At 50.8% G+C, this 20,609-nt stretch overlaps 2 protein-coding genes across 5 annotated transcripts; both read right to left on the bottom strand.

The window, feature by feature from the left end:
- Positions 1–974: 974 nt before the first annotated feature.
- Positions 975–6,921, bottom strand: Irf9 (interferon regulatory factor 9). 2 transcript variants are annotated; one of them, XM_023707715.1, is made up of 9 exons: positions 6,832–6,920; positions 5,760–5,943; positions 4,969–5,152; positions 4,646–4,773; positions 4,469–4,562; positions 4,297–4,368; positions 2,507–2,848; positions 1,534–1,649; positions 975–1,389 (listed from the first exon to the last, which is right to left on the bottom strand). In XM_023707715.1, exons 2-9 carry the CDS (start codon positions 5,940–5,942, stop codon positions 1,342–1,344), a joined length of 1,167 nt encoding a protein of 388 aa, XP_023563483.1. In that variant the 5' UTR covers position 5,943; positions 6,832–6,920; the 3' UTR covers positions 975–1,341. The 2 variants fall into 2 exon arrangements, with proteins under 2 accessions (XP_023563483.1, XP_004647539.1); XM_004647482.2 differs by lacking the exon at positions 4,297–4,368 and having other exon boundaries at positions 6,832–6,921.
- Positions 6,922–7,474: 553 nt separating this feature from the next.
- On the bottom strand, positions 7,475–20,410 carry Rnf31 (ring finger protein 31). 3 transcript variants are annotated; one of them, XM_023707713.1, is made up of 21 exons: positions 19,829–20,410; positions 19,584–19,730; positions 19,298–19,453; positions 18,811–18,879; positions 18,624–18,699; positions 18,240–18,417; positions 17,372–17,759; positions 16,923–17,210; positions 16,137–16,385; positions 15,853–16,032; positions 15,531–15,737; positions 12,385–12,558; positions 12,202–12,300; positions 12,025–12,114; positions 10,702–10,816; positions 10,467–10,585; positions 10,087–10,200; positions 9,825–9,882; positions 8,558–8,654; positions 7,724–7,892; positions 7,475–7,612 (listed from the first exon to the last, which is right to left on the bottom strand). In XM_023707713.1, exons 1-21 carry the CDS (start codon positions 20,015–20,017, stop codon positions 7,559–7,561), a joined length of 3,216 nt encoding a protein of 1,071 aa, XP_023563481.1. In that variant the 5' UTR covers positions 20,018–20,410; the 3' UTR covers positions 7,475–7,558. The 3 variants fall into 3 exon arrangements, with proteins under 3 accessions (XP_023563481.1, XP_023563480.1, XP_023563482.1); XM_023707712.1 differs by having other exon boundaries at positions 16,923–17,213; positions 19,829–20,409; XM_023707714.1 differs by lacking the exons at positions 7,475–7,612; positions 8,558–8,654 and having other exon boundaries at positions 7,775–7,892; positions 16,923–17,213.
- Positions 20,411–20,609: the final 199 nt, after the last annotated feature.

The following is a 20,609-nucleotide window of genomic DNA, read 5'->3' as shown; positions in this document are numbered from 1 at the left end:
TTGTGTGTGTGTGTGTGTGTGGCCAGCTCAGCCCACCAGGGGGCGGGGCTGGCTGGCATGTGGTGCTGGGGGGTTGAACCGCAGTCCCTGTGCTTTGCTAAGCTTGTTCTAAGTAGGTGCTTTAGACCACTGAGCCATCTCTCCAGCCCGAGGTCTTTTATTAATTTGTGGCAAAAGCAACTATTAAAAAACCACAGATTTATAACTCTAACCATTGGCTCACCTCAAGTAGAAAATCTGAGAACTTGTGAAACCCCACTATTAGCATATCAAAGTGTGGCCCCCTAGAAGAAGGCACTCTTTGGAGACAGGATTGCCTTTTTAAAATACATCAATTTCTTCTTAGGGCCTTGTTATATAGTTCAGCCTGGCCTTGCACTCCTCCCACTTCAGCCTCCTAAGGACTGGAATTATAGGCCTTTACCTCCACACTCCACCCCTGGCCTATATTTGACATTTACAGCAGAGGCCTCCAGCAAGACTGTGGAGACCAGATTTTCCCATGTGAAATGGATGTGGTTCCTGGCTGTTTAGTTGTAGGTTCAGTGACCCTACCCTCTTGGTGGCTGACCCCAACCTTTTAGTTTTTCTTTATTGTTGTCTGAGACAGGATTTCACTACGTATCGTAGATCAGGTGGGCCATGAATTCATTACATGGCCCAGGCTGATCCTGAACTCATGATAATCCTCCTGCCTCAGCCTCCCAACTGTTGGGATTATGGGTATGAACCACTATTCCTGGCCCCTACGTCTACATCTCCCTCATCTTGCTTGCCTAGTGAGTACACCTCTGAAGAGTCCCAGGTCCAGAACCATAGCACCCAGGCAGCATCTCACCTTCAGCTTGTAGGCTGACAAGAGCAAAAGAGCTTAGAGATGTCAGCAAGAAGAGAATTCCAGTGCCCTGATTCTAAATTTAGGTCTACCATCTCCTATACCCCTGCTGTCTTTGCCCAATAAATCAGATAGTGACTCCTGTTTGAATATTTTATTTTAGATTCTCGTGAAGACCCTGGAAGAAAACATAAAGTGCTTAGCTTTAGAGTTGAGGCTTGGGGAAGAAGGAAAGAGCCCAAGTTCATACTGTTTGGAAATTTCCCAGTTCCTTAGAGCTAAAAGAGAGTATATCTCAAAAAAATTTTTTCCAAAGGATAAAGTGTTCTCCACCAGTCTGGACTCATAGGAGTTCAAGGACATAGCTCAGAGGCAGGTCACACCGGAGTTAACACAAAGGGAGGCAGATAAATGGTATGGAGAATGAGTCTTTTCCAAAGGAGACAGGAGGAACATGAAGTAGCTGGTGGATCCCCCAGCTCCTCATCAGGAGCTGAAGGGCTGTGTTAACTCTGATGTCTTTCCAGTAAATGCCGGGCAAAGGCTTGCTCCATCTGTACCCGAAAAGATGGGGACCAGGGCTCAGTGAACATAGCAGGGCAGATACTCTCCCCAGGAGCAGCCCCCCCCCCAAGGATCTCCCTCCTCCTGAAACCCTTCCCCATCAAACGTTTTACTTGGCCCCTGCTCTGACTCACTTGCACTATGACAGGGTTCTGTGAAGTTTGGTTCGGGCCAGGGCTCTCTTCCCAGAAATGCAGTGTTACCTGGAACTCGGGTGGGGGGCCCAGGCCCTGGGAGTACTTGTTAAAGTCTGAAACAGAAAGGGTCAAGGATGAGCAAAATGGGCGAGAGTCCTAGCTGCCAACACCCACTCTTCTCATCCCTCCAGGCAAGGAGGAAACGTCAAGGACCCCACAATGAAGAGAGAGGTAAGTGGGGCTATATGAAGGCCAGAGTCTGAACTGTGGGTCAGGAGATACCAGGAACTAAGCTACTACTCAGAAGTGCAGACAGTTACTGCACTTCTTGAGGAAGGGGCTCCCTTTCCTATTTGTACACTTAAACCTCTTCTCTAGGAGACTTTGAGTCCTAGCAGGCAGCAGCCCTGGCTGCTAGCACCTTTGCTGCTGTCACTCTCCCAGATCAGCACACCTGAGGCCCTGGGAACCTCACATTCTGAATGCCCTATGCTCCTGGCCCCCTCCGAAGGTCAGATGCACAGTGGAGTGGCAGCTGGAAATGGAATTTCAGGAGTAGATAGAGAGAAGGTGGTCATCCACAGTGTGGCAGACACCAAGCAGCAAGGCCAGGCGTGTGAGGCACACCCTGCTCCTGCATGATGGGGGAGGTCAGTGCACGTACAGAAGGTGCCTGCCAGGCTCAGTCTCTGCACTCACTTGTCCACACACTGCATGCAACTACCATGTGCTTCAACATGACAATGCTCCCCAGAACGTGAAGTCTTAGGCTAGGCTCCCCTGAACCCCATCTTCTGTGACCTTGGCAAGGGCTGCCAGGGCTAAGCCATGTGGGATGTGCACGTCCGAGTGTAGTGGTGCCAGCAGTACAGTCTGCCGTAGGCCAAGGTGGCAGCTGGACCCATCAGGTGAGGCCCAGGGGAAGCTAAGGTAGGAGGCTAGGCTAGAAGCCCAGCTCATACAGCCTCACCTCTATAAAAGCAGGCGGTTTTGAACAGCTCCACACACTTGTTGCTGGGCAGCAGATGTGGGCCTGGTCCAGGAGGGACATGAGGTGCGTTCCATGAGATGGGGATGGGGCAGAGGCGCTGCACAAAGAGGCCTCGGGAGTTGCTGGCCACCAGGATGCCTTTCTCGAGCTGGCTGAGCAGGCGCTGGCTGGGATCCCCGGGGTCAGGCTGAGGAAACATCACCTGCCTGATGCTGCTCTCGGACTCTGAGGCCCTGGCCACAAGGCGGCAGTCCAGGCTGTGCACCCGGTACTCTTTCACCACACGCCCACTGTAGATGAAGGTGAGCAACAGCGAGTAGTCTGGGGATAGAACAGCCCAGCTGTACCAGGTGCGAGAGCAGTGCGAGGCTGGCAGCAGCCCGGCACCCCCAGGGTACATCTGATGAGCACAGACTAGGAAAATGAAGAGAAGGTCATTGGAATTCAGTGTCCTCGTTTTGCTAATAAAACTGAGGCTAGAGATGGCCCAGTAGCTCAGCAGACTAAAGCACCTGCTTAGGCAGAGCACAGTGGCTGGCGTTTGATCCCCAGTGTGCTGTGCCGGCTCTGCACTGGGATGGTGATTGAAACTGGTCATGGTGGCGCATGCCTGCAATCCTAGTGCTTGGGAGGCTAAAAACAGGAGAATTGCTACAAGTCTGATCTACATGGTGAGACCCTACAGACTCTGTAGATCCTGTCCTAAAGACAAAAAACAAACAAACAAACAAACAAAAAAAAAACAACTGAGGCAAAAGAGGGAAAACAAATAAGGACTGGGGGGCCAAGGAGATAGCTCAGTAGAATAAGCACTTGCCTGGCAAGTGCAAGGTCCTGAGTTCAATCCCTGGTACCTCAAAAAATAAAACAAACAAACAACAACAACAACAACAAAAAATAAGGATTCCCAGATTGAAAAAAGGGGCCCTTATCTGGGCATAGTGGCACATGTTTGTGACCCTGGGACTTGGGAGGCTGAGACAGGAGGACTGCTTTCAAGCTCAAGCCAGCCTGTGCTACTTAGTGAGTTTAAGGCCAGCCTGAAGTATACAGAGTCCCTGTTTAAAAAAAAAAAAAAAAAAAAAAAAAAGGCATCAGCCAGGGCATGCTCTTAGGCTTGCCTACTTTTCAAGAGAGTAGCTCTCTTTTCAAGAAAGTTCACCCACATCAGGGTGCAATGCCCAAGGCCTTGTTTACAAAAGGGTCCTCAGAAACTGGGTTTCTATTGAACACAAAGAAATCAGTGTCTCACTGGGCCTGGTGGTGCATGCCTGTAATCCCAGCTATTAAGGAGGCTGGGGCAGGAGGACTGAAAGTTCAAGGCCAGTCTGGATTGTTTACTGATATCTCAAAATAGGGCTAGTGATATAGCTTAGTGGTACAGCACTTGCTTAGCATATGTGAGGCTTTGGGTTCAATGCTCAACAGAAAAAAAAAAGTTGTAATGTGGATATCCAGGGAGCAGTGCATGCTAGGTTGTATTTTTGGGGAAAAAAGCTTTGGGGAATAGGGTCATGGAATTTGGTCTAGAAGCCAGTGCCTCTGTCTAAGGTACAGTGTGTACAATTTGCTATAAGAGGGCCAGGGAGATGGCTCAGTAGAATAAGCGCTTGCCTGGCAAGTGCAAGGATCTCAGTTCAATCCCCGGTTCTGCCAAAAAAACCCCAAAAAACCCCAAAAACAATTTGCTATAAGGACAAAGGATGCAAGGACAGAGGAAGCAGACTTAGAATGAAAGGGAGCAGGAAAGAGTTGTAAGTGCCAAGTACCTAAGTTTAAGTCTAGAGGGAGTGAATGCTCTATCGGGTCCTCATGAGCAGTGGTCTCAGCGCTCTTTGTACCTGGAATCGAGGCAAAGGCACTGGTCATTCAGGGTGGAACTGGGGAGTCCATAGGTCAGAGGGCATAGTACGAAGGACACAGAGGCAGGGCAAGCAGTACCTTCCTGCGACTCAGGACTACCACTGCTGCTCCAGCTGCTGCCGCTGCTCCCACTGTCCAGGTGGCCTGCTTCCCCAGGGGTTCTTGCAGCCTCCTGCATGCACAATGTCTAGCATCAGTCCACTTCTCCCTCTAGTTACTGTCCCACCCTCAGGCCGTCCCCTCTTCAGCTCTTACATTACTGAAGGGGTCCTGGAGGCAGGAAGGACTGAGGGTACAGCTCTTCAAAGTCTCTTCCTCCTCTTCCCTCTCAGGGGATACAGAACTGTGGTGTCGCTTTGATGATTTTTGGGTCCCTGGCTGGGCTATGCAATTGGTGAGGGAAGAAAAACAGGATCTTAGCAAAGAAGGAATCTTAAGAGATGGGTTAGACAGGGAAGGGGAACCTGGGCAGCAGCTCCTGAGGCAGGGACAGGGCAGAAGTCAAAGGGACCTCAGGAGGCTTGAGTCTCCATCCTTTCTCCTCAGTCTCCTGGGCAGTTGGGCAAGCGGACACTTACCAGGCAGGGTTCCTGGAGGTAGCAGCCGATATACCTTGTAGGGCTCAGCAATATCCATACGGCCTCTCTCAGGAACCTCCTCAAATTCTGTACTCTTATTGAGGGCGCAACGCAGACGAGTCTTCCAGACAGCAGGGCCTCCTATGTCCCCCTCTTTGTACTTTCCCTTAAATATTGCCCATGCCTAGTAAAGAAAGGAAGCGAAGAAGAGGCAACATGCTGCATACCCCATCTGTCCCTCTAAGAGGGCTGGGTCCCTGGCCCACAGATTGTGCAAGTGCAAGGCATTAGAGTGTTAGGTGTGTGTTCTGCCACTGTTTTGAAATCTTTGTTTACTCACCATACTGGCAGTTGGACACAGGGTCTTCCCACTGAGCTACATCCTGAACCTTTCTGAGATAAGGTCTATGCCAAACTACTCAGAAGGAACTCAAACTTAGAATTTTTTTTTTCTTTTTTCTTTTTGGCTGGCTCAGACAGCCTTCAGGGTTGGCCTGTTGCAGCAGTGGAGCTGGGGATTGAACCGTGATCCCCTGAGCCTCAAATTTAGGATATGCCTCAGCCTCCTATAGTGCTGGGATTACAGGTGTGTACTTCCACACCCACGGGCATTTTGAAATCCTTATTATTCTTCTAATGTGGGGTTCTGCATTTTCATTTGGTACTGAGTTCTACATATAAATATCTACAAATACTTATCTGAAACCCAGTCAGAGACCAAAGGACTTGAGGGCAAGCACACCAGTGTATTCACTATCCACAAGGTGGTAGCAGTTTCCAGGTCCTTTTACCTTGAAGAAGGAGGCATCCTGGTCCTCGCGGAAATCTTGCTTGCCTGCATGCTTCCAGGGAATCCGGAACATGGTCTTAGCTGGCTCATCATCCCAACATACCCCTGGGAACCGCCCACTCTCCACTTGCTCCACTACCCAGCTCCGGAGCTTTCGGGTGCAGCGAGTCCGGCCTGATGCCATCCTGGAAGATAAGAGGAGTAGCAAGCAACACAACCGGCACTTGGTGGTTGGATAAGGGGGAGATCCAAGAAACCCACGACCCCTGGGGCTAGCGGGTGGCAAACAGCCTCATCTTTGCGCTCTATATATACAATGTTCTCTGAGGCAGAATTCTTTTGTTTTTTGTCATCACTTGTCAGTACTTTTTTCACTAGCAGTTATTTTAAAAGTAAATGTTTTTAACATTCTGAGCTAGTACCTGGATAGAAAGCATAGATATTGGTCTTCCCCCCCCCCCCCCAGGGTCTCACTTTGTAAATCAGGCGGGCCTTGAAGTTGTGGCAATCTTTCTGCTTCAGCCTCCCAAAGGGCTGGGATAAGATAACAGGTGTGAACCACCATACGCGGTAGACATTAGTCATTTTTTTTTTTTTTTTAACATTTATCTTAAGACTTTTCAGCAATGTACTGTTTGGGAGAAAGAACTCCCTGGGCGGCCTCCTGACGAGAGGCTGTTTAGAGGACCGATCCTTGGCTGAGGGGGTCTCTGAGCTTTACCTAGCTCTCCCAACCCTTGACCTTTGGCCCTCCAGTTTGCTCCAGGGGTAGGTGGGGCAAGGAGCTGTGGTCACAGGCGGAGCTACAGAAGTGGGCAGGGCTGGAGGGCAAGGAGACGGTCAACTGAGGCTAGGCTAAGAGTCTTCCTCCCGGGACCTAAGGCACAGTTTCTTCCTGTCCCTTTCAACCAGGCGTGGAGCACTGGCGCTTACCCGTCTCTCACTTTTAGGCCAACTCTCCTGCGCTTCCCGACTCACTGGCTCTTCTTCCTGCAAAGGGTCCCTGGACTCCAATCTCACTAGGCCTTCCAGCTCTAGAACCCCGGCGGCCCCCCACTTTTGGCTGTTCTTACCTGAGCTGCAGTCCGGGCTGTCGCAGGGCTCAAGGCACCTCACTCAGCTCCTGGCTTGGCGGCTTTATGATCTCCCCACCCCTTTTACAGTCCCCACCCTAAGTTTCAGTTCTCTTCGGGGAGGTCCCTTTCCCAGAAATCACGTGGTTTGAGTTGCAGGGTGGCCGGCTACCGCTAGAGGGAAGCAACACCTGGGAATCTGTCACAGTTCTGCCGTCAGCAGCAGGGCGCTCCCTTCTGCTCCTCCCTTTCCTCTGCCCAATTCTCCTCGCTTGTCACCCAACTTTCTGTGCCTGAAGTTGCTGTCTCTTCACGGAAGCCAGTTTCCTGCGGTCTGGCTTGGAGTTTCAGGATCACATGTACACCTGTTTGTCCCCCCACCGTGCCCACTTGGTACCGTTGGGTGACGTCCAACACTAGCTGAATCCCATGAAAGGAAGGGAGGAAAAGAGGGAAGCCCAAGCCAGGTGCTTGGGTGGGGAGAGTCTCCTTGCCCATTCAAGGTGCCAACTGCTTCTGGCCTGAGTGCAGGGTGGATCAGGTGGCAGAGTGCAGGAGGCCCTTTCAGCAAAACTTCATTCACCCCCTTTTCCCTGGTTCCCCTAAACGGTGGGGCCAGGAAGAAGGACCACTAAGAAGCCTGGCAATAAGATGCTTCTTTATTGGTGCTGGAGCTGCTCCTGAAGAAGCCAGGCCGCTGGGCCCTCCTGAAGACCCTTGCCCTCAGCTACTTCCTCCTTCGGGGGATACTCTGTCCCAAGGGCACGTCTTCCATTAGCTTCTGCAGAAGGAGAGAGAAGATAATGATACTGGATGCCTGGAGCTCATAAATAGGCCAGGACGGATGACTTCTGGAGGATGGTGACAGGTAAGGCTGAGTGAAAAGTGTTACCTGTAACAAACGGGCGTGGTAGGCAGGGGGACCCTCTCCGGCCAAGGGCTGGGGATGCACATGCAGGTAGCGCTCAGTGGCAGTCTCGAGCTCCTCCACTTCATACAGAGTCGCTGGGTCCAATGAGTGGGCATTGATGAGGCTCACAAGATATTCTTTGTAGTGTGCCCTGGGGAGATGAGGAAGTCGAGTATCTGTTGTTCTGCTGCTAACATTAACTGAGTGGGCCTAGCACTTTGCTGGGCACTGGGGTCCTCAGACAAACAAGATAGCCGCTAGCTGAGCATGCTGGTGTGCACCTCTAATCCCAGCATTCTTAGAAGCTGAGGCAGGAGGATGAGAAGTTTGACTCTTGCCTGGGTAGTTTAGTACTTTAAGACTAATCTATGCAACTCAGTGATTCTGGAAGACCCTATGTCGAAGACAGGCATGTAGCTCAGTACGAAGGTCCCAGGTTCAACCCCCAGTATCACAAAATGAAACAAGTTAGGCGTGGTAGCACATGCCTGTAATTCCAGCACTTGGGAGGCTGAGGCAGGAGAACTGCTGTTTGAAGCCAGCTTGTATAACATAGGGAGTTCAAGGACAGCCTGAACTACAAAGTAAGAGCCTGTCTCAAGAAAACCAAAAAACAAACCAAACTGACAACTGCTATCTGTTGTAGGTCAGAGCCAACCAGTGTCTACTTCATGCCCCTTCCAGAAGAGCCCTCCCCCCACCCCCTTTCTGCAGGAGGTGCTACTCCTAGAAACCCTAGTTTACTGCCTGGCCACAGCCTCACCTCTCCTATCTCCCACCCCCAACACCGTGCTCTGTGCCCTGCCCAGCACTCACTGGCAGAGGCCGGCATGACCAGGTGGAGTTTCCTTGCCACAAGCTTCATCCCTGAGCCCATTGGGAACCTCCTTCTGCTCCATCACTCGGCAGCCACCTAAGCAGAAGGGGAGGAAGGGACCCCTGGTTGGGAGGAGGCCACTGCCTACAAAGCATCTGGAGAATGGGGATATCTGTGGAGCCTATGAAGGCAGCCTCTAGGGAGAGGACTGAGTACAGGAACTCCTGGTGCACTAGTGCTGGAGCTCAGCTACTTAGATGCCATGTACAACACACCAACTCTGATACACAGGCTGATACTGATAACTGTGCTGTCCCTACTTTTACCCATGGTGGCTTTTGGCCCAAAACCACATACTCTCACTTATCTCTCTTCTTATTTAGCTCCTGCATGGTTAACCTTCCTGTGTCCCCTCATGGAAAGACAGTGCCCTGCAACTGCTAGGTGACATTAAATACAGAGTTGATTAATGAAGCATTATCATTTGAGAATATGAGAAGAAATAACAAAGGTCATGTGCTTTTTTAAAAAATGTATTTAGTACATGGTTTTCAGGGTCTACAGGGTCTCACTACATAGATCAGACTCATAGTGATTCTCCTGTTTTCAGCCTCCCAAGTGCTGGGATTACAGGCACGCACCACCACGCCCAGTCTCAATCGCGGGGCCTGCACAGCATGCTGGGGATCAAACCCTGGCCATTGCACTCTGCCTAAGCAGGCTCTTTAGTCTGCTGAACTATCTGGCTGGCCCCATGTACTTTTTTTGGTTTTGTTTTGTTTTTCTGAGACAGGGTCTTGCAGTGTAGTTCAGGCTGGCCTTGAACTTACTATGTAGCCCAGGCTGGCCTCAAACCATGGCAGTCCTCCTGCCTCAGCCTCCCAAGTGCTGGGACTACAGGCATGCAACACCACGCCCGGCCTAGGGCCATGTGCTTTAATGATTTTGTAAAACAGCTTAATAGCAAAATGAATATTACAATTCTTTTTTAAAAATTATTTTTATTTGTGTGTGTGTGGCCAGTTCAGCCCACCAGGGGGCGTGGACTGGCTGACATACAGTGTTGGGGGATTGAACGGTGGTCCCTGTGCTTTGCTAAGCTTGTTCTAAGTAGGTGCTTTAGACCACTGAGTCATCTCACCAGCCCCTACAATCCTTATTTTACAGAGGAGAAAAACAAGACCTGGGGAAGTAAATTAGCTGGCCAAATAGTTCCCACACTGGTACACACCATGTTCCCTTCTCAGAGGTTTGTCCAACACTCACCTCCAGGGGCTGCCCGGGCTCCAGCAGGAGGCTCTGTATTAAACATAATGTTATTATCCTGAGGAGGGGCAGAGACAGATGGACATTATGTTCCCCTTGTTGTGAGCCATTGTCATTTCCTAGCTCTCTATGCCCAGCGGGGCCCGCAAGAATGCTGCCACTCATGTCCACCCTGTGCCTTTCCTCCTCCTCCCCAACCTGCAAACCCAACCAGGCCGGCCACCTCTGACCTGCACACCCAGCTAGGCCGGCCATCTCTGACCTGCAGCAGCTTCTGGAGTTGGGCCACCGACCAGTCCCGCAGGTAGAAAAGGCAGTCACGAGGGTGGTGAGCATGTAGGGACTTTTTCACCCTGCAGTTCGGCTCTGGACATTTCTGGTAGAAACCCAGATGGGAGAGGAAAACTTAAGAGACTGCTGGGGTCTTGGCCTCTCAGGAACCCCTGCGTGAGGGGCATGGGGTGAAGGGAGATGGAGACATTGGAAGGTCTGGAGCAAGCAAAAGGGGAGAGTGGAGAGACACACGTACTTTACATCGTACTGATCTCTTTTGTTCCCCTGGGCTGTTCCTCAGTGGCCTCTCACCCTCAAACCCAAGGGCAGTCCCATCCCTTCTCTCCCTTCCCCAGCCCCTGAGCTCACATTCTTGGCATAAAAGGTATTGTAGCAGCCGCTGCAGAACTGGTGGCGGCACTGGGTGCAGTTAAAGTGCATGCAGCCTCCTCGAGCCAGGGCATATGAGAACTTGCATTTCGGACAGTCTGTAAGGGACAGTGGATCAGGGTTGGGGCTGCCACTGCCACTCAAGGCCCACAAGGAGAGAACGACTGCCAGTGATAGACCACTGAGCAGATGGGCCAGGTGGGGGCAGCCTTACCAATGCCATTCTCCTGAAGATACATTGCCAGGCCCTGGGCCTGGTATTCCGGGTCATTATTGCGCTTCCAGTCCTGGAACTCCTCACAGCTCTGTCCTCGGTGCTGCTCCTCCCACTGCCAGAAGGAAAGGAGGTCTGGCTCTCCCTGCTGGCCTTTCTGCTCACATCTAGTGGGTCCCAGTTTAGTGCACATCATGACAACCACAACATGCTCACACCCTGGGCACAGAGTTTGTACCACTCCAAACCTATCTTAACTATGTCCCTTTTCTCCATCCCTTCTGCACCCCAGTTTCTCCAGGCCATCATCATGGTTTGCCTTGATTACCTGCTTAGGTTACTAGCCTTTCTTTCCCTTCCACTCCCTGGAGGCCATTCTCCACACTCCTGCAAAAAGACTTTTCAAAGCTAAGTTGGGAGCTTAAGGGTGTTGGTAGGTGGTAGGGTCTCAGGTGTTCATTTTATTATTATGTTTCATAATGCAGATCCAGGGGCTGGTGAGATTGCTCAGTGGTCTAAAGCACCTACTTAGAACAAGTTTAGCAAAGCACAGGGACCGCAGTTCAATCCCCCAGCACCACATGCCAGCCAGCCCTGCCCCCTGGTGGGCTGAGCTGGCCACACACACACACACACACACACACACACACACACAAATAAAATTTTAAAAAAATAATGCAGATCCAAGTCTGTTGGCATCAAACATTACATTTCTTAAAAGACGAATAAGATGCGGCAGTCCTTGCTTAGTCTCAGAACAGAGGCACATGCTTATCTCACTTGGCCCCAGTGGCTGGCTGGATCTGGAGACCAGCTCTGCACCTACTGCCTGCTAGCCTCGCCCTCAAGGATCCAGCCCACAACATTTCCTACCTGTAGCCTTTTCCATGGGTTGTTCTCTCTGTCCCAAGCACTTTCTGCATGGCTAGCTTCTCATCTCTCAGGCCTGAGCTTAAATTAAACCTTATTCTAAAGACTTTGTTGACCTCAGTATCCTCAGTGGGTCCACGCTGCTATTCCTTATCTCAGATCTGTTTTCTTTTACGTATGCCTAATAAAATTACTTCCTCCCTCCTTGGATTTTCTTCCATCCTGCCTATTTTCCCTTTCCTTTCTTCATCTTCCCTTCTCCTGCTTTCTCATTTTCCTCTTTCCTCCTTTCCCCTTCCTCCACTCCCTCCCTTGGGTGCGGCTCCCTACCTAGTAAGTTCTTTGAGCTCAGAACTCATGTCTATTTTGCCTTCCAATATACCCCCTGAATCTAATACAGTACCTGGAAGTAGCTTAGTAAATATTTCTCTAAGGATGAACACTGAAACTCACCTGGCGCTTGCAGCGGATACAGAAGGTTTGGTGACACTGGGGACATGTCGCCTCCAGCTGTTCACGCTCATATATGAAGCCAAAGGAGCACTGCAAAGGTAAAAACATAAAGTTATTCAAAGCCTTGCCTGCACTATCCTTGTCCCTCCACTCAGCTGTGCTGGGCAGGCCACATACCTGGGCGCACCACAAGAACTTGGGGTCCCGCATTAGTACAGCCTCAGTGAGCTTCTTATGGAACAATGCATAAGCATCTGGTTCCAAACTCTCCCGAAGCTGGGGATAGGATGCAGAGGTGGTGTGGGTGGATACAGTTACTGTTCAAAGCCTAAGGCGCCTGAACCCTAAGGGCTGCAGTACCTGGATATCAAGGGTAGAGAAGTAGCTGAGTAACTGTGTATCATCAGTGAGGTCTGGGCGACCACAGGCAGGGCACACCATATCTGTGATGTGCTTTTCCTTCAGTGTGATGGTGAAGTGTTGGCGGAAGCAGTCAGGACAGATGGTGCACTCACAGGAAATCAGAGCCTGCATCTACAGGGGAAGAATGACAAGGGAAAGAAGGGGGTCAGAAACCACAGCAGTTAGTAGCTTTTAGATGTCTTAACAACCAGGATTTAACTGGGCAGGGGTAGAATCTCAAATGCCAACAAGATACCAGGTGGACAGTCTGGCACCCCAAATGCCTGAAGACAGTCAGGTGGAGGTAAATATAAAAATGTCTCTAAAGGCATTGACATTCAATTAAGAGCAAATATACAGATAACATCATTGACCACTGGTGGGGGAGGGTTATGACCATGGGGTGCAGCACAGGGAATTCCTTTGTGGTGATGGAAGTCTCTACCTTGATTATGGTATTGATTGTATCTATACATGGGATAACACTGCTGCAAAGAACCACATACACAGGTCCATGAAAACAGATCTGCAGTGTCATTGCATATTTCTTTGTCTTGATATTGCATTATAATCATATAAGACATCACCATTGTGGGATAGAGAGCCTATAGGATTCTCTATACTATTTTGGCACCTTCCTGTGAATCTACAGTTATTTTGTCTTCTTTTGTTTGTGGTACTGAGGACTGAACTCAGGCCAGGAAGAAATTGGTACTTTGAATGTGCAAGGAGGCTATCCCCATTCAACCACCTGGCCTGTAATAAGTGGGCACTCTGGGGGACCACACATACATGTGGACATGGAATCCTCTGCACTAAACTATATCTTTGTGTATGTGGCAGGGGGCTGGGGGGTAGAGGGGTATTTGTGTCTCTATGTAGTGAACTGGCCTAGCCTTAATCTCCCTATGTAGCCCTATGTAGCCTTGGGTGGCCCCAAGCTCTCAGCAATTCTCCTGCCCCAGCCTCCAAAGTGCTGGGATCACAGGCTAGGCACAAACTGATGTTCTTCCTGCCTCAGCCCCTGAGACTATGAATACAGGTGTGCACAACTATGCCCAGTTTATCATTATTCTTTAAAAGAAAGTAAAAAAGGGCAGGGATATAGCTCAGCAGTACAGTGCCTTCCTGGCAAGCATGCGGTCTTGAGTTCAACTCCCAGCACCCCCCCCAATAAATAGAATAATAAGAAAACAAAATGCACAGAACTGAATAATGAAATGACTATATTTGGCTGGTGAACTGCCACTTCTGATCTAGATTAAACTGAAGCTCAGGAGATACGAAGGGCTTTTTTCTACCAACTGGGCTGCTTTCTTTTCTTTTCTTTCTTTTTTTTGTGGAACCAGGGATTGAACTCAAGCCCTTGTGCTTGCCAAGGAAGCACTTATTCTACTGAGCCAAATCCCTGGCCTCCTGGGCTGCTTTCTTTTCTTTTTCTTCCCTCGTACTGGGAACTGAAATAGGGCCTCTCATACATGTTAGTCAAGTGCTCCACCACTGAGCTATGCCACCAGTCTTATTTTACTTTTCTTTTTTGAGACAGGGTCTTACTATGTAGTTCAGGCTAGATTTGAACTTATTATGTAGCTGAGGCTGGCCTTGAATTTATAGCAATCCTGCCATATCCCCTCTGGAATTACAGGTATGCACCACCCTATCTGGCTCCCCAGCTATCTTTTATTTTGAGAAAAGGTCTCTGAAAGTTGCTCAAGCCAGCTATCTCCCTGGCCTTAAACTTTTGATCCTCCTTCCTCAGCTTCCTGAACAGCTGGAATTACAGGCATGTGTAATACCACCCAGTCCAGTTAAATATTTTCATGATATTAAAGAATTGTTTGGAGGGCCGGGGAGATAGCTCAGTAGAATAAGTGCCTGCCTGGCAAGCACAAGGTCCTGAGTTCAATCCCTGGTACCGCAAAAAAAAAAAATTGGGAGGATGAGGCAGAAAAATCTCAAGTTCAAGTCAGCTTGGGCAACTTAGTGACTGAGTGAGACCTTGTTAAAACAAAAAAAAACTCCCAAAACTGTGTTGGGAAGGTGGTGGTGTGGAGATAATTCAGTGTGAAAGCTGTGAGTACTTCAGGATGAACTGTTAATTTGTGTGTGTGTGAGAACGGTGCCATGGCTGTGTATTCTTTTTTTCTTTTGTGTTTAGGTAAGGGTCTACAGGGTGTTCTGTTTACAGCCTCCTAAGAGCTGGGATCACAGGCGCATGCCACCATGCCCAGCCTCAACTGCCATCTCAGCGTGCCCTGGGGGCGGGGTGGCATGGGAGGCCTGGCAGGCCCAGGAATCGAATCCCTGGCGGCCCCTGCACCATCTGCTGAGCTATTTGACTGGCCTATGGCTTTGTATTCAAAGTTTGCCTTTTAAAGGTCAGCCAGATAGCTCAGCGGACTAAAGTGCCTACTTAGGTGGGCACAGGGATCACCGTTCGGTCCCCTGTGTGCCCTGCCAGCCCTGTCCTTGGGGCACGCTGAGACAGTGACTGAGACTGGGCATGGTGGAGCATGCCTGTAATCCCAACGCTTGGGAGGCTGAAAACAGGTAGATTACTATGAGTCTGATCTGTATAGTGAGACCCTGTAGACCCTTAGATCCTCTACTAAATAAATAAAAAAACAAGCAAACAAAAAAACCCACCCTTTATCTTTTTTTTTTAAATTTATTTATTTATTTGTGTGTGTGTGTGTGTGTGTGTGTGTGTGTGTGTGTGGGGCCAGCCCAGTCCACCAGGGGGCAGGACTGGCTGGCATGTGGTGCTGGGGGATTGAACTGGGGTCCCTGTGCGTTGCTAAGCTTGTTCTAAGTAGGTGCTTTAGACCACTGAGCCATCTCACCAGCCCCACACCCTTTATCTTTCTAAACTGATTTTTATCAGATATTTGTTATACTAGCAGAAAGGTGACTAAGATAATGTTTGAAAATTTCTACAACAGAGTAATTTATAAAGGAAGAAGGTAACCTGTTCTTGCGTTCCTCTTCTCAGAAGGCTTCAGGTGTACCCAGAGAACCTCTGAGAAGAGGGCCAGGTAGGGGTGAACTGGAGGTCCAAAGGGAATACATTAATTCTCTGCCCAGGGCAGTGGGGGGAGGCTCACCCGGTTGCGGGGCAGGGTCCAGCTGCACACGGCACATTCCTGGGCAAGCAAGCGGCGCAGAAAGGCCCGGTCCTGGCTGTGCTTCACTGCCTCTACCACATCCAACAACTCATAGTTCCTGGGTGTCTCCTGCAGCAGCGACAGTGCCAGCTCTGCACGGCCCCAGCTGGGGAGGGCGTAAACTGCCAAGAGCCGTCTGACCAGGCTCTGCAATGCAATTCATGTGCAAGGGAAAGTAGTAGTTGTCAGACCCCAGGGATCCCCTCCCTGTCTTCCCGCTAGGGTAGGGGGGCTACCTGGGCTCCTCATCTCTACCCAGTACCTGCTTGTCTGGTCCATCCCAGGAGGGCTCGGGGCCACTGTCCCAGAGGCGCTGGTGAAAGGGCTCTAGGCGCTGGCGCTGTAGCTCAGTCAGGGCCCGTGCTACATCACCTCCATGCTGGAACAATGCTTGAAGAGACCCTTCCTCAGGGCCAAAGCCCAGGGACTGAAGCTCCTGCACCTATAAATTGGGAATAGAAAAAGGTAGTGAAGAAAGAAGAGTAAGAGAGAATGTCAGAGACTCCAAGACCCTCCTCCCCAGTCCACCTCCAGAACAGCCATTACCTTCCTTCTCCGGGCCCTCACACATTCCTCCACAGCTTCATCAAGGTTGCCATGACGATCTAGCCAAGCTTTCCGAGCTTCCTGACATGAAAAGGCACCTAGCTTTGGGTCCTGCTGGCCAGCCAGCTCAGCCACCATCTCTAGCACATAAGGCAGCTCTGAGTGCAACCACTGCAGGGGCACCTCGGTGCCTGAGTACTGGAGGGCCGAGAAGATCGCCTCTGGACAGGCACCTGCAACCTCTCCTTCCTAAGGGACAATACACACACAGAAGGCCCATGAGGAGGATGCTCTCCATCCACCCTCAGCCTGACCCAGGATGTTGCCAGTGGCTAAGCTCAGATACACTGATGATGTGACTACACATGTTATGCTACCTGCCATGCGGAAACTGTTCTATAAGAGGCAGCTGCTGCTAACAATGACAAAAGAGACAGTTATCAATGACAAGTTTTATAAGAACTCCTATTAAAAAGCCATAGTGGCCAGCCAGATAGCTCAGTGGATTAAAAATCCTGCTTAGGAAGACACAGGGACCCAGGTTTGATCCCCGGTGCGCCCTGCTGGCCCCACCCCCAGGGGGATGCGCCAAGATGGCAATTAAGACTGGGTGAGGTGGTGTGCGCCTGTAATCCCAACACTTGGGAAGCTATAAATAAATAGAAGGATCACTATGAGTCTGATTGGTATAGTGAGACCCTATACCCCCTGTTCTAAATACAGAAAAAAAAAAACTACCTTCTCCTTAGCAGTTCAGGTCCACCTCATCCCAGGACCAATCCTTACCCGGATCTTGATCACTAGCTGAAGACTCTCCTCCCTCATTTTGTCTTGGCGTTGTTTCCCAGGGTCTCCACAGGAACTGGGCAGGGAGGCACTGAGACCCTGTGAAGGTCCAGGCTTTGGCAGTTCCTTTTCCAAAGAGCTTGCATCCAGCAGGGGAACATGCTGTACTGGGACGGGGTTGCTGGTCCGATTGCACACAGCACACACCCAGCCAGGACCCGAGTTGCAGAAGGTACAGTGAGTACAGTACCACACTTGAGTCTGGGCAGAGGAATGCAGAGTATCCCCCTGCTGGGAAGGTAGAGAAAAGCATCTCATTGGCTGGCTGGCTGAGGTTCATGACAGAATAGAGTTGGACAAAGATGAAAGAAAACAAGAAATGAAAAAGTAGACAGTAGTCTGAGGTACTGGGTACAAATAATGAGTTGAGAAAGCCAGCAACAGGTTACCTTAAGGGGCTGCAGGCAACTGCCAGCATCGTGGAAATCCACCCCCAAGCTGGGGGGCTGGGCCAGCCGAGGTCGCTCACACATGGCACATAGCACAGCTGCTGCCTCATTCTCAAAGGTACAGCTCTGGCAGGCCCACTGACCCCGTGCAAGCTCAGGCTCTAGGCCTCCAGTTCCTTGGGGACCCTCAATTCCCGGCCCCAACACTTTACAGCCTCTGGGCCGATCGCAGGCCACACAGAGCACTGCCCAAGGCTCATTTAACATGGCACAGGCAGCACAGTGCCAGGGCAGACGAGCACTTGCAGGGTCAGGGGAAGAAAGTGAGCAGTCTCCTAGGGCCAGCAGGGATGTCAAGTGGAGTCGTGGCTGAGCTGAGGCAGGTAAACTGTAACAGAAAAGCAGACAGGGCTTGCCAAAGTGGGACCTGTGCCTGGGTCCCTCATCACAGAGCAGTCCCCATTTCCTAGATAATAAGACATGACTCTGGCCTTTGCATATGTTGATCTTCCTGGAATACTCTTAATTTAAATACTGCTCAATATTTAAATAAGTTTATAGTTTGTTTCTTCCAGGCAGGTATTCCTAACATAAGGCTTGAACCCCTATGAAGAATTTAAAATACTAATGATTAAGATGATCCTTCAGGCCAGATTGCAACCCTCTACTGCCTATTTGCATACCACAATAACCTATTTTATTGCAACTGATGCTTGCTTGATCTGTATGCCTATAAGCTCTGTAATGCCTGTGACTGGCTGTTTGTCCTCTACTAGACAGTCTTTAACAGAATCTTGCACATAATGAATACTCAAGTAATTTTAGATTTTCTTAATTTTACTCCTGCCAATAAGAGAGAGCCTCTCACCTGGGGCTCAGATGGGTAGTCTGGGTAGCCCCAGGCAGGGTCTGGCGGAGGTGATGAGCACGGGATGGATGTCCATGGAACAGGCGGTCACAGGTTGGGCATGAGACCTGTTTACAGGATGGGCAGTGCAGTGTGCCTGGGGCAGAACCACAGAGAAAACAGGGACCAGAAGGGGGGCCTAGAACATAGAAGCAAAGAGAATAGAACATATTTCTTTAAAAGACCAGTTACACGTGAATGTGCTATATGGACTAGGATAAATCATAAGGTGACTTTTTAGCACATCTGGACCCAAGGAAGCAATCTTATTCTCTTTGAAAAACACGAAGATCCTAAATTTCCATCAAAACAGTCACCATTCTCCCCACATAGGACCAGTAATACCTGGGGCAGAGGGTGTAGCCAGGGGGTCAGGGGCCATTTCTTGGGGTGAGGGGTCAAATTCTGAATGCTGCTGCATCTGAGGAACAAAAGGCAGGGGAATGGGCAAGGGCTTGGGGACACAGGTTCCCACCATTCCCATTTCCTTCATTCAACAGCACCCTTCTGCCACCATGCCCAGCCTTCTCACCTTTCTTCCATGATCCTCAACTTCGTCTTTCAGTAGCTGCTGCAGGGCTTGCTCTCTTGGATGATCATGCTATAAACAAGATGGGGTGGGGGGGAGGGTTCTCACCTATAGCCTTAGAACAGGGCTCTCCCTCTAAGTCCTGGTCCCCTAACAGTCACAGGGAGAACAGTACCAGGAGCTCCTAGATTGCTGTGGGGACCAGGCCCATAGTCCAGCAGCAGGAGGGTTCTAAAAGTGGCTGGAGGGGCTGGTGAGATGGCTCAGTGGTCTAAAGCACCTACTCAGAACAAGCTTAGCAAAGCACAGGGACCGCGGTTCAATCCCCCAGCACCACATGCCAGCCAGCCCCGCCCCCCGGTGGATTGAGCTGGCCACACACACACACACACATACACACAAATAAATAAAAATAAAAAAAAAATAGAACACCATTTAAAAAAATAAAAAATAAAAAAATAAAAGTGGCTGATGTTGAGGGTCATCTCACCTGCAACAGTAGACTGAGCTCTGTGCGAAGCAGCAGTACTTCTAGTGTGACTGTAGCAACCTGGTGCTCATCTGGCTCCTCCTGGTCTTCTGGAAAACTCAGTCCATCTGGCCGCTCCTCGGTATAGCCGTACAACCGCAGCACATCCCGGCCCCCCTGCCATGCATTCACAAGAAGTCAACACCCAGCAGGATCGGACTGCACTAGTTCTCATTCGCCAAGGGTTTAGGCCCTTTCTAACAGATCCTAGTCTAGTCCCCTTTCCCATAAGGCTCAAGGGTTTTACCTGCACAGCATCGACGGTGCTGCGAAACACGGGGTTATTAAACTTGACGGAGCGCCAGTACCGAGGCCGCTGAGGGCTAAGGAGGTTGCGGCCGTATTTCTCCAGGATGTTCAGGGCCGTGGCCAGAGTGTTGAGGTAGTTTACGGACTGGGAGCAGTCAGAGAGCAGAGTTGTGAGCCCAGTCCAGCCCTGGCCTCTGGACCTATGTTCCCTTCCTGATCCAGGCAGGGCGGACCTGATCTCACCTCCCCAAGAGCGTTGCAGCGAACCAGGCGTGCGGCGTCTAGTCGCAGATAGCGGGAGGCTGGAGGCAAGGAGGTGGCCAGTAGTGGCCGGAGCTGCTCCAAGGTAAATGCCTGTGCAGAATTGCTTCTCAGGGCGCTCGTCATTTCCTCACGGGCGGCCAGGAAGGCTTGTTCCTCCTCCCCCGGCATCCCGAGACAGGAGTCAGCCCCGGCCTCGCCGCCCACCAAGACTCGGCACTAGTTGCGCGCGGCCGGAGAGCCACCCCTCCCGCCTTCTGTACACTTTCCCGCCTGGCCCGCTTTCCTCAGCCAAGTGGGGATCGCTCAGGACACGGTCACTAGCGCCAGGTCCAAAGCCAGGACTAGCCGGGAACAGGAAGCTCCGGGGAGGAGGGCGGGACTGCGACCCCGCTCCAGGGGAAGAGGAGGGGTTTAAAGTTAGGACTAGGGGCGGTCAAGAGCCAGGGGGCGTGATCATGAAGAGCCAAGGTACCGACCAATGAGGAGGTAAACAGCCCCTGGCTCCACCTCCGACGGCCCAGCCGATCTCTCCAATTCCACAGCTCTTCCCCGCCTTTCTCCAGGTTGGCCCCGCCCCTTCCGGGTAGCGTTTCCCCACCCCCCCACCCCCCCACCCCCGCGAGGGGCTAACCCATTTTGCTCAAATCCTTCCTCTTTCTGTCTGTCCCCGCCGGGGAAGTCCCACGCCTCCGGGGTCCCGGCTCTGGCTGGATTTATCCCAGCTGAGTAATGTCTTCAAGGCAAAGCATCCTCCTCGGAA

The sequence above is a fragment of the Octodon degus genome, unplaced genomic scaffold (genome assembly GCF_000260255.1).
Source record: "Octodon degus isolate 3935 unplaced genomic scaffold, OctDeg1.0 scaffold00307, whole genome shotgun sequence".
NCBI lineage: Eukaryota > Metazoa > Chordata > Mammalia > Rodentia > Octodontidae > Octodon > Octodon degus.
This window is presented reverse-complemented; position numbering and strand designations above follow the sequence as displayed.

What these genes read in the sequence shown, in the direction of transcription:
- Irf9 (XM_023707715.1), bottom strand. Translation starts at nt 5,942, where the DNA reads ATGGCATCAGGCCGGACTCGCTGCACCCGAAAGCTCCGGAGCTGGGTA. An exon ending in CCCTCTAGACTTAAACTTAG is followed by an intron (nt 2,849 to 4,296) that starts GTACTTGGCACT and finishes TTCTATCCCCAG; the next exon opens with ACTACTCGCTGTTGCTCACC. An exon ending in AACCGCCTGCTTTTATAGAG is followed by an intron (nt 1,650 to 2,506) that starts GTGAGGCTGTAT and finishes TTTCTGTTTCAG; the next exon opens with ACTTTAACAAGTACTCCCAG.
- Rnf31 (XM_023707712.1), bottom strand. Translation starts at nt 20,017, where the DNA reads ATGCCGGGGGAGGAGGAACAAGCCTTCCTGGCCGCCCGTGAGGAAATG. An exon ending in GGCTACACCCTCTGCCCCAG is followed by an intron (nt 18,418 to 18,623) that starts GTATTACTGGTC and finishes TCTATGTTCTAG; the next exon opens with GCCCCCCTTCTGGTCCCTGT. An exon ending in TGAGGGCCCGGAGAAGGAAG is followed by an intron (nt 16,033 to 16,136) that starts GTAATGGCTGTT and finishes CCCAATTTATAG; the next exon opens with GTGCAGGAGCTTCAGTCCCT.